This window comes from Podarcis cretensis (genome assembly GCF_951804945.1).
Source record: "Podarcis cretensis genome assembly, chromosome: 5".
NCBI classification, from domain to species: domain Eukaryota; kingdom Metazoa; phylum Chordata; class Lepidosauria; order Squamata; family Lacertidae; genus Podarcis; species Podarcis cretensis.
This window is the reverse complement of record NC_137174.1, coordinates 102,707,492-102,720,024: the sequence shown is the minus strand read 5'-3', so window position 1 is coordinate 102,720,024 and position 12,533 is coordinate 102,707,492. Positions and strand designations below refer to the sequence as shown.

Genomic DNA, 12,533 nt, shown 5'->3' with positions numbered 1-12,533 from the left:
AACATACAGAATCTTTTTTGTAGCATATTGAACAACTGATTACTTTGAGTAATACAGAGATTGAACTGATGTGATTAAACCACTTATTTGTAATCTTCTTTGAACAGATGGTATTTTTAGTGCCCCAGATGTTAACTTTATGGTTAATATTATGGTTACCTGTGAAGTTTTGTTGTTTCAAAAGTGTGAAAATTAAAAAAGGAACAGCATAATCTATTTTCAGTATATTTTATATGCTTTTCTTTTACATGTTTTTAATTTTCTTGACTGTTTTGAAATGTTGCAATTTTATTAAACGATGGGTTATACATTTCTTAAAATAAATAATACATGACCTGAACGCTTCATTCTGCGCGGCACCAGCTCACACTGCTTGAGGCAAGTTTCTAAACCCCAGAACAGCACCCTGCTATACAGAATGAAGCCAAAACCTCTTGGAAGGTTCACTATTAAAGCTCAGAGCTTGGAAGGTCCAGAGAAGTTTTCCTACTCAGGGACTGACACTCTAAATGGACTCTAAATGTGCAATGCCAGTTATCTTAAGGACATCAACCCTGGATCCAACACAAATGCAACACTCACTTAAACATTCCCTGAGCTCAAAACAGAACTCTAAGAAAGAGCTGTCAGGCAAAAGACGAGACTTCATCTGTTTCAGCCATCAAGGCAAAACCCTTTGAAGATATTTGCGCAAACAGAGAGTAGGTATGAAAGGATGCATTCATTTTCCTACCATAAGAAAAATTCACAGGCTTTCACATCTATTGCTCTAAAAAGCCATCACCTGTAAACTGCCAAGATACTCTCATTAAAAGTTGCCAGATTCTATTCTCACATGCAGACTTGATGAAGTAGTTTTCGTTTCATTCCAATGACTGTGCTTGCTGAAGGCAGAATTATGGGGGTGGGGGTGGGCTTTTAAGCGTCTCACAGGAAGAAAAAGGTCTTCAATAGTACAGAGCACGCCAGTCCTCTCTCAGCCCACCTTCTGCGGGACCCCCATTCCGCTTCCCCAAGTCAGGACGCTTGGCCGTTCGCAAGCAGTGAGGAAGACTGTCCATTGTAAAGCACTGGCCGGAATCAAGACAGCCAAGATGCCACTGAACAACATGGAACCTTTGTGTCACAGGACGTTTAAAAATGGAATCCCAATAAAGCTTCCTCAGATTAAGATAACCATTAAAAAGGGAAGATTAAAGGTTATGTAAAACTAGCATATGAGTTCTATTCTGAGAGTTCAAGCAAAGCAGCAAGAAGATGCTAGCATTTGTATGCATTCAATACCATAAAGTATTAAGTTGAAGAGAAAATACATCCATTTACATGCACTCGTTTTGTGTCCTGCTAAGCAAGCTAAGATATCCCAGAGGAGGCTGAGTGACTGGCTTGAAATGAAATTCTCCCTACAAAAAGTTGCAAAGCATGGAAGTTAACATACGGCTTCCCACAAACATAGCCACCAGCCCTGCTGAAACTCCGTCTCTTACCTTGGTGGTTACAATGCAAAGGCAGTCCATTGCTCCACACAGCCAGTTAGTTTACTTTAAGTCCATTATTTGGCCTGTGGTTGTTTACTGAAAACTGGGGGGGGGGAGAATAAGGGGGGAAGAGGGGGAAAGAAAGAAAGGGGGGTCAAAGCATCAAGACCTGTCGCAGGATGCAGCCAAGGAAGAAAGAACCCAATAGGCAGAAACACGTTGGGAAATGAGAAAAGCTCCCTAGAAACAAACAACTGTAGAGGAAGGGGGCTTTTCCAAAGCGCTCCAAATTATTCCTGAGGTTTAACCTGCTTCTTCATGCAGTTTGCTCCAGCGTTCCCAGTTCTAAAGATGGCTTGATGGATGAGATTCAAAGCTGTATCTAATTAAACATATTTTGAATAAACCGCTGAATAAAAAAAATTCTCTCCCTCCCCAACGAAGCATTCCAGCGAATGAAAGCTACAGTTACATGCAAAGGTTTCCCCCATTAAACAATTTCAGCATCTGGAGTCAATAAGATAACAGATGGAATATTCCATGTAGAATTTCTGAAGGGGTGGGAAGTGAAAACAGAGCTTAGGAAGACAAACAACAAAGCTTGATTTTAACTATTTTTAGCACTTGCCCATCTTGAATGTACCAGATTTCACAGGGTGTGGCTCAAAGGCAGCACCTGCTGGCACACGGAAGACCTCGATTTCTTCCCAATCCAAAGGGCTCAGGCAGCAGGGCTGAGAATCAGTATTGAGCAAGACCAACTAGTGGTTTGTCTCTGCCTAAGACAACTTCTGCATATGTCCAAATGATTCCAGAATTATTATTAAGTAAACACTAAAAAGACTCAGGAGCTGCTACAACCAGACCAACAGCACTCCTGCAAGCTTTGCTGATCACAGTGCAGGACAAAGTCACAATTTACATAAATTGTGTGCTCTATCTGGTAGACCCAGTGAGATTCATGGGCATGGCTAATTGAGGTCCATTAATTTAAAGGGGTCTACTGTGAGTGCAACTTTGTTGGTAGATGAGGAACCCAGTGACTCTGACCCTCTGGGCTACCGAGGCTGAGCTCTCCTCCTCCCCCCTCACCTTGCATAGACCAGACCCACGTGACCCTGGACGATGGAGAGATCCGGAGTTCACTGTGCAGGAACCGAGACCATGTGGGTGTCTGCGCTAAGACGACAAAGTTGCTCCACAGGTGTGAGTGGGAGCCCCTCTTAGCACCACTGACAAAGTGTTAAGTTACCAAACTTAAAAGGAACAGGACACAGCCTTGAAGGAGGAGAGATACTCAGGAGAGCCTCCCCCCTCCTCTGTCTAACTGCTGCCTGTTGAATCTTACCCTTTCGAGGTCACCAACCAGTCCAAGAAACAAGGGGGACACGGAATATATGATCAATAGTTAAATCCCGGAATCTTGGACCAGCGCACCTTGCACCTCCAGCAAACCCCTTGCAATTTACAGAACATCAAGCCAGCTCTCCAGACCTCTGCTTCTCCCTGAGAACAAGGCAAGTTCCTGGCTTTACTAACTGGTCATCCAACAAGGTGGAACCCAAAGGCATCTAGATGCACAGGAATTCCTCAGACCTGAGACTGGCAAACACACACAAACCTCACTGGTCCAATTATGAAACTTTATTAAGAGTATACAGTGGTACCTCAGTTTTGAAACAGCTTGGTTTCCAAACAACTTGGAAATTCAACACCGCAAACTCGGAAGTCAGTGGTCCGGTTTGCAAACTTTGCTTCGGAAGCCAAAGGTGCTCCTGAGCTTCCGTTTGTACTGATGCACTGCTAATTTGCGCCCCCCCCACCCGCATTGTAATTGAAGCCTTCTGTTTCCGTTCTGAGGTGATATTTGGTGCTTTCGTTTTTGCTATTTTTTCATTTTTTGTTTTTGTGACTGTGGCTTGCTCTTCGTTTTATGGGACTCTGACTTGTGACTTGTTTTTGTGACTAGAACCCAGTTCAGCTACTGATACTAGTTCAGAGTGACTAGTGGGGTGCCACAGGGTTCTGTCTTGGGCCCGGTCTTATTCAACATCTTTATCAACGACTTGGATGATGGACTCAAGGGCATCCTGATCAAATTTGCAGATGACACCAGATACAGCTCTGACAACACCAAATTGGGAGGGGTAGCTAACACCCCAGAGGACAGGATCACACTTCAAAACGACCTTGACAGATTAGAGAACTGGGCCAAAACAAACAAGATGAATTTTAACAGGGAGAAATGTAAAGTATTGCACTTGGGCAAAAAAAAATGAGAGGCACAAATACAAGATGGGTAACAACTGGCTTGAGAGCAGTACATGTGAAAAGGATCTAGGAGTCTTGGTTGACCACAAACTTGACATGAGCCAACAGTGTGACGCGGCAGCTAAAAAAGCCAATGCAATTCTGGGCTGCATCAATAGGAGTATAGCATCTAGATCAAGGGAAGTAATAGTGCCACTGTATTCTGCTCTGGTCAGACCTCACCTGGAGTACTGTGTCCAGTTCTGGGCACCACAGTTCAAGAAGGACGCTGACAAACTGGAACGTGTCCAGAGGAGGGCAACCAAAATGGTCAAAGGCCTGGAAACGATGCCTTATGAGGAAGGGCTAAGGGAGCTGGGCATGTTTAGCCTGGAGAAGAGGAGGTTAAGGGGTGATATGATAGCCATGTTCAAATATATAAAAGGATGTCACATAGAGGAGGGAGAAAGGTTGTTTTCTGCTGCTCCAGAGAAGCGGACACGGAGCAATGGCTCCAAACTACAAGAAAGAAGATTCCACCTAAACATTAGGAAGAACTTCCTGACAGTAAGAGCTGTTCGACAGTGGAATTTGCTGCCAAGGTGTGTGGTGGAGTCTCCTTCTTTGGAGGTCTTTAAGCAGAGGCTTGACAACCATATGTCAGGAGTGCTCTGATGGTGTTTCCTGCTTGGCAGGGGGTTGGACTCGATGGCCCTTGTGGTCTCTTCCAACTCTTCTATGATTCCTCTATGATTCTCTGATGGTGTGACTGTGGAAATGGATAAAAGCCCCCCATCCAAACAATGACTATCGTCTTTCTCCCAAGAAGACACTTGTCAGATAATGTAAGGAATATAATTGACATTTTGGAAATGTTAGAAGTGAATATAAATACCAAAGCAGTGTTGATATTTGTGGACGCGGAGAAAGCCTTTGACAATATCTCTTGGACTTTTATGAGGAAAAATCTCCCGGGGATGGGGGTAGGCCAAGGGTTTGAAAATGGTATAAGTGCAATATACTCTGAACAAAAAGCAAAGTTAATTGTAAATAATGTGGTTACGGAAGAATTTAAGATAGAAAAAGGGACACATCAGGGGTGCCCAATCTCCCCACTGCTTTTTATATCAGTCCTGGAGGTTTTGCTGAATATGATTAGAAGAGACCAGTTGGTTAAAGGTATTCAGGTCGGAGCCAAACAGTACAAACTGAGAGCATTTGCAGATGACCTCTTTCTTACATTACAAGAGCCAGAGTCCAGTACAAAATGGGTTTTAGAATTAATTCAAGAATTTGGTCAAGTAGCAGGATTTAAATTGAATAAGTTTAAAACTAAGGTATTGGAGAAAAATTTAACACCTATTGAAAGGGAGAGGTTTCAGAATGAGACAGGTTTAACTGTGGTTAAGAAAGTTAAATATTTGGGGATTAATATGACAGCTAAAAATGTAAATTTGTTTAAGGACAACTATGAGAAATGTTGGATAGAAGTGAAAAAAGATTTGGAAATTTGGTCAAATTTGAGGCTTTCCTTGTTGGGGCGAATTGCAGCTATAAAGATGAATGTATTGCCTAGAATGTTATTTCTATTCCAAACATTGCAAATAATTGATAAGATGGAATGTTTCAAGAAGTGGCAGAAAGATATTTCTAAATTTGTTTGGCAGGGCAAAAAGCCCAGAATAAAATTTAAGATTCTAACAGACGCAAAGGAAAGGGGGGGATTTGCCCTGCCAGACTTCAAATTATATTATGAAGCAGCAGCTTTCTGCTGGTTGAAAGAATGGCTACTTCTGGAGAATACAGATATCTTGGATTTAGAAGGTTTTAATAATGCTTTTGGGTGGCATGCATATTTGTGGTATGACAAGGTGAGAAGTCCATAAAGTTTTTAAAAACCATGTTGTTAGGAAAGCATTATATAATGTTTGGGTCAAGTACAAAGATTTGCTGGAAAACAAAACTCCAAGGTGGCTGTCTCCATTGGAGGCAAAGGCAGTAAAAAAACTCAATATGGAATCCAAATGGCCGAAATATGGGGAGATTCTGGACCAAGAAGGGGATAAATGGAAATGGCAGAGTTATGAGAAACTGAAAGATAAAGTGCGAGATTGGCTTCATTACTATCAGATAATGGAGGTTTATAAGTTAGATAGGAAAATCGGTTTTCAGGTGGAAAAATCAAAACTGGAGACAGAACTGTTAGAACCCAATGCTAAAATATTATCAAGAATGTATAACTTGCTGTTGAAATGGAATACTCAGGGTGAAATGGTTAAATCAGCTATGGTCAAGTGGGCTCAAGATATTGGTCATAACATTATGTTTGCTGACTGGGAACAGTTGTGGACCACCGGCATGAAATTTACGGCATGTAACGCCTTAAGAGAGAATATTATGAAAATGATTTATAGGTGGTACATGACCCCAGTCAAGCTTGCAAAAATTTACCACTTGTCTGATAATGAATGTTGGAAATGTAAAGAAACTGAGGGCACATTCTTTCACCTTTGGTGGACGTGCCCAAGGATTAAGGCTTTCTGGGAGATGATCTATAATGAAATGAAAAAGGTATTTAAGTATACCTTTTTGAAGAAACCAGAGGCCTTTCTCCTGGGCATGGTCGGCCAATTGGTGCCAAAGAAGGACAGAACATTCTTTATGTACGCCACAACAGCAGCAAGAATACTCATCGCAAAGTACTGGAAGACAGAAGATCTACCCACCGTTGAAGAATGGCAGATGAAAGTAATAGATTATATGGGACTGGCAGAAATGACTGGCAGAATCCGAGACCAGGGAAAAGAGACGGCGGAAGAAGAATGGAAGAAATTTAAGGACTATATTAAGAAAAATTGTAAAATCATGGAATGATAGAATGATGTGGACTTAGAAATTAAGGGGGTTTCAGATGTATTGATTAGGTATTAAGAAAAGGAAGACTAAAAAAGTTAATAGAGATAAGGGGAAGGATTTGCTGAATTGAAATAATTAGAGAGTGGAATACAGGAAAGGGAGGTATGAGGAGGTCGGGAAAGTATGGTTTATGAACATAAGGGACTAAAATTATACTTGTTATTGTATGTGGTTTATACGTTTTGTATGTATTTTCTTTTTTATTTCTCTTTTGTTCTTTCTATTTTAGATAATTCATTGAAAACTTTAATAAATATTTAAAAAACAACAACAATGACTATCATCAGTGCAGGTAAGAAAAAAAATTAATTTTAATTTTTATCATCTACAATACTATTTTATAGTACAGTACATTGATTATTGTTTTCATTTTATGGATCAATGGTCTTGTTTCATAGCAAAATTAATGTTAAATTGCTGTTTTAGGGGCTGTTTTTAAAAGTCTGGAATGGATTAATCCATTTTGCATTACTTTCTATGGGAAAACATGCCTTGGTTTTGGAACGCTTTGGTTTTAGAACGGACTTCTGGAACAGATTAAGTTTGGGAACCAAGGTACCACTGTATTAGAAAGAGTACACAAGGAATTTTGGGACTGGCCTAACTGGCCAGCGGTTTATCCCCGGGTGGGTGGGGCACGGGGAAATGTCTTGCAGGCAGCAGCGTCTAGGATGTGGCTTGTTTTAATAACGTGTAGCCTAAGGCTGGATTTGAAAGAAGGCCCTGCTGCTCCTCGCACTTTTTTGGAAACAGTCCTTCAGGCTTTTGTGTTCCAAAATCCTGCCACGTCTGTCTAAGGAGAGGACCATATGTGGGGTGGGTGAGAAATTCGCCTTGGATTTCTAATTTGAACTTCCTGAAACAATATGTGAACTGAAATGCATCCTTCTTTCAGAATCCACACTTCCCCAAATTTTGTGGTGCGTTTCCCCAAGCGACTATTAAGGGAGTGTAAGACAAATGCTGAGATTAGTGAAAATGACACACAAAAACACATTATGCGTCTTGCATGACAGAGCGTGGCATGCATGCCAGCTGAACAGAAGTCATGGGCGTGTGCCAAGTGCAATGAGCTCTAGGTCCTCCAGGTACCAGTTTCTTCAGCTGGAGAAATTGAGAAGGGCTGGACAGATTTGAGGATGAGGCCCCCAAGGACGTGGTAGCAACATGCCACTCCCAGAATGACAGCTCCTCTGCCGTCACAAAGATGGAGGTTCTCAGGAAAGGAAGGGAATGATTCCTCAGAAGGAACTCTTGGAGGATGAAGCACAGCATGCTCACATGCTGAGAATATGCCTCTGGATTTGTGACAGGCCAGCACCCAGGCCTGCAGCCACCGTACATTAGGGATAGATAAGTCACGGTGTGGTCCTGGAAGCAAAATTTAGGTTGCTAGGTAGAACGTTGGAATATGGTACCTCCAAGGTATTTTGCATGTACAGCCAGAAGGACAAGCAGAGTTAAGGGATATCCATGTACCTTGGTTGTCAAACGCCTTGGTACCCAAACAACTTGGAACCCAAACACTGCAAACCCGAAAGTAAGTGTTCCAGGGTGCAAACTTTTATCGGAAGCCAAACATGCTCAGTTTTGAGTGTTACACTGAGGTCTGTCTGTTTTTGCAGCTCTTTTTGTTTTGTTTTTGTGACTGTGTGGAACCTAGTTCAGCTGATTGATTGATTGATTGATTGATTGATTGACTGAAGTACATTGTTTATTGCTTTCATTTTATGGATCAGTGGTCTTGTTAGATAGCAAAATTCATGTTAAATTGCAGTTTTAGGGGTTGTTTTTAAAAGTCTGGAATGGATTAATCCATTTTGCATTACTTTCTATGGGAAAACGCGCCTTGGTTTTGGAACGGACTTCCGGAACGGATTAAGTTTGAGAACCAAGGTACCACTGTATGGATAATGCAGTGGAGGAGGGAGGAGGTATCCTGGGTTCCTCTGTGCTGAGAAACATTTGGGGGCAAACCAGGATGTACAAAAGGGGATGATTTTACTTGAAATTGAAGTTAAAATCAAACTGGAAGTTAGTATCAAAAACGTGGAAGAGCAGCTTTTAAGCTGACCCCTAGAAGAAAGCCCCCAGGGAGGAAGTGGTGGAGGAGGAATCCTACATCCTAAAGGCAAAGCACACTTGACCATCCAAGCAGGGAGAGGGTAGGACCAGGCGCAATGAACCAGCTGCCTCTCTAAGAAGGTCTTGGAAGATCACGGGGGCTGTCACTTCCTACATCAGAGGACACAGAATCAAACAAACTAGACATCTCAGAAGGGGTAGACTCCCCCTTGGATCATTCTGAGGGGCAAAACAGAATGCTAAGCTGGAGAGACCCTCAGTTTGATCCATTTTATCACATATAACGTCAGGTGAATATCTCAACTTGAAGGTGTTAAACATTCTTAAGCATCATCTGAGAGTCAATCCTACTCCAATGTGAAAAAGATGCAGGCTGAATAATGAAGACATGCTGTTGCCCAAGAACAAAACTGAGAGAGACCGGATGGCACTGTAAGCCTTCACTGCAAACAATAAAATCCAAAAATGTATGTGCCTTTGTTTTACAACTTCTTTCCAGATTGCTCACTTCCACCTTTGGCAACACACAGAGCATTCCACATCCCTCCATAACCTCAGTGGGGCAACAGATGACAAGGTACTCTTGTGGACATTTCCACTGGGACAGACAACTATTACATACTGTTATCTCTTGATGCCACAAAAACTCAGAGAGTTTTGTAGGTTGATTAAACTGAAGGACAGCAACATTCCTCAAATTCCAGCAACTAGCAAGCTTCATAAGCCTGGGTTCCCCACATATTTCTCGTCACTGAGACACAACTTTCACTCTTCAATGACTTCTATATGGAGAAACAGGAAGACTGTACAACTTGGAAGAAGTGAGGGGTGGTGGGCACACCCTACCTGACCCCCATTTCCAACTCTGGTGTTTCCAGCTCATTGTCCAAACAGAAAAATACTGCAGATTCCCTGCCACACAAGGATACAAGCTTGGCAACCATCACTCTTTGATTTACTGTCAAACTGACCACATGTCTGTACAGGAGATCTAGATCTAAGAATGGCCATCCCATTGGCTCAAGAGCCAGAGCAAACATTTTAAAGTCATACCTCTGTGGTTGGGCTAAGGCTGCTTGGCAGTGTTTCAGAAGTCACTGTTGTGCTTGGAAGGCTGGAGAAGTCCCATGTATTCACAGGCTGTACAAATTCAATCTGCTTTGAGCGATCAACACTTTTGGGATTGTCAAGTAAAGTCACTTCATAAAATTCTTGAATATCTGGAGAGTGAGAAAATATGGTTCAGCACTTGATTTTCAGAAGAGATACTGTATGCAGTTGTTGCTTTCTACTTGATCTTCCTTCCACCTTCAATTTATAATCAGATCTCCATCAGAATAAGGGAGCATCTTGTGAGCAAAAACACCAGCGCCACATGGCGCGCACACAAAGAGACATGCTAACTGTCAGTGGCAGAACTTACAAAGCCTGTAAAGAAAGCACAACTTTAGGATATACAGCCAATTATACAAGATGCGGGGGGGGGGGGGAGTAAACTCTTAGAATGAGAAAACCATTCCAGGCTTTCTAGCATCTACCTGAGAGTTCCCATGGAAAAGAAATGTGAAATTGCTAAGCTTCTAACAGAAAAAATTAACTGAGATCAGCCTCCACACCTGAGGACTGGAAAGCAGCCAGTGTAACACGGATGACTGAAAACATAAGATAGGGGACACCTGGCTTATCAGTTGTGCATGTGAAAAGGATCTAGGGGTAGACCACAAGCGTAACGTGAGTCAACAGTGTGATGCAACAGCAAAAAATGTTAACACTATTCTAGGCTGCATCAACGGAAGTTGAGTGTCCAGATCAAGAGAAGTCATAGTCCCACTCTGTTCCACCTGGGTCAGACCCCACCTGGAGTCCAGTGTCCAATTCTGGGCACCACAATTTAAGCAGGATGCTGACAAGCTGGAAGGTGTGCAGAGGAGGGCGACCAAGATGATCAAGGGTCTGGAAACCAAGCTTTATAGGGAGCAGTTGAAGGAGCTGGGTATGTTTAGCCTGGGAAAGAGGAGACTGAGAGGAAATATTTCAAGGGCTGTCATATGGAGGAGGGAACAAGATGGTTTTCTGTTGCTCTTGAGTGCAGGACTCAAACCAATGGTTTCGAGTTACAAGAAAGGAGATTCCAACTAAACATCAGGAAGAGCTTTCTGACAGTTAACATTAATATGAATAATTATTTTATTATTATTTGTGTGCCGCACATCTGACTTGGTTGCCCCGGCCACTCTGAGCAGCTCCCAATGGAATATTAAAAACATGATAAAACATCAAAGATTAAATCTTCCCTAAACAGGGTCAGATAGTTGTTTATTTCCTTGACATCTGGTGGGAGGGTGTTCCACAGGGCGGGGGCTCTTTGACAATGGAAAGAGGTTGTGGCCTCTCCTTCCTTGGAGGTGTTTAAGCTGAGGTTGGGTGGCCACCTGTCTGGGGTGCTTGAGCGGAGATTCCAGCATTGCAGGGGTGGGACTGGATGACCCTCGGGGTCCCTTCCAACTCTGCAATTCTATGATTCTATTCTATGAAGCGGAAGCAACAGGCTTCTGCAAGGAAAACGTCTGTCTCACAAACTGTGCTCTCCAAGAGCATCAACAGGGAGGCAGACAGAGGTGATCTGACTGACATTGTGTACTTTGACTTTTAATTTTTTTTGACAAGATACTTCTTCAAAGACCTTTGAGTAAACTTAGCAATCATGGATTAAGAGGAGAGGCCCTTTGTGGATTAGGAGTTGGCTACATGGTAGTGAAAGTTTTCCAACTGGAGACACAGAAAGTGGAAAGTGTGCCTTTTCAACTTGCTCCTAAATGATCTAGAGTTAGGGGCGAGCAGAGAGGGAGCCAAGTTGGTCTAGGACGCAGGACCTTGCCCAACGGAGTGACTGAGCTGCAAAAGAAGCAGTTCCGTTTCGATGGGCGCCGAGTCCCGGAGCCGCCCTCCCTCCCTCCCGCCCCGCTGCCCCACTCACTACTCGCCTAGCAGGGCCTGGAAGAGGCTGCTCTGGAAGATGCCGATGACTCTCTCCACGGAGCTCCGCAGCTGCCGCTCGTCCGCCCGGCTCAGCTGGGCGCGGTAGTCCTCCAGGAGGCGCAGGGCGCGCCGCGTGTCTGCAGAGGGGGACAGGCAGGCACCGTCGCGGCTCAGCGGGCCAGGCCTCCTCCGCGCCCCCCCCCCGGCCCGCCCGCCCCGGGGCGCTCTGCACGCGCTCAGAGGCGCCTTCTCCGCCTCGCCCGCCTCCCGCCCCGACCAGGCGCCGACCAGGAAAACTTTCCCGGAGGAGGCGGCCGGGCGCGCGCTCGCCCTTCTCCCCTCCGGCGCCGCGCTCACCTTCTTTGCGGACGGGCATGGCCGGGCCGGGCGGGGCGCGCGAGAGCGGCGGCGGCGGCGGCGGCGGGGCCCCACGGACTGACGGACGGACGGACTGCCGGACTGCGCCTCGCCCTCCACGCCGGCCGGCCGGCCGGGCGCTCAGGGGGCTCCTCTGCCCGCCCGCCGCCCGCCGCCCCTCCTCCTCTCTCCTCCTCCCGCTCGGCCCGCTCCGCCGCCGCCGCCTCCTGGGCCGCCGCCTTCCCCGCCTTCGCCTTCGCCGCCGCCGCCGCCTCCGCGCTCCCTCCCTCCGCGGGGGCCGCTCCGAAATTCCAAACTTTCCAGGCAAGATGGCGTCGCGGGCCTGGCCGGCGGAGGCGGAGGGCGGGCCAGACACGCCCCCTCCCGCGCCCGCCCGCCAATCCGCGCCGCCGCCCGCCCGCCGCCAGCTACCTACGGGGCGGGGCGGGACAGGTGAGAGGCGCCGGA

The 12,533-nt window shown here is 45.1% G+C and overlaps 1 protein-coding gene across 5 annotated transcripts in view; it reads right to left on the bottom strand.

Annotated features, from left to right (window-relative positions):
• The window catches only part of DLG1 (discs large MAGUK scaffold protein 1), an 89,567-nt gene extending 77,355 nt beyond the window's left edge, over positions 1 to 12,212 (bottom strand). For 3 of the 5 annotated variants that reach the window (XM_079977774.1, XM_079977775.1, XM_079977776.1), the window contains exons 1-3: positions 12,066 to 12,210; positions 11,714 to 11,845; positions 9,783 to 9,949 (exon numbers count right to left, since the gene is read on the bottom strand). In XM_079977774.1, coding sequence (XP_079833900.1) covers positions 9,783 to 9,949; positions 11,714 to 11,845; positions 12,066 to 12,084 — 318 coding nt within the window. In that variant the 5' untranslated portion in view covers positions 12,085 to 12,210. Of the gene's footprint in view, positions 1 to 9,782; positions 9,950 to 11,713; positions 11,846 to 12,065 lie in introns of all 5 variants that reach the window. The other 2 variants (XM_079977772.1, XM_079977773.1) reach the window with 2 other exon arrangements.
• Between the last annotated feature and the right edge of the window lie 321 nt (positions 12,213 to 12,533).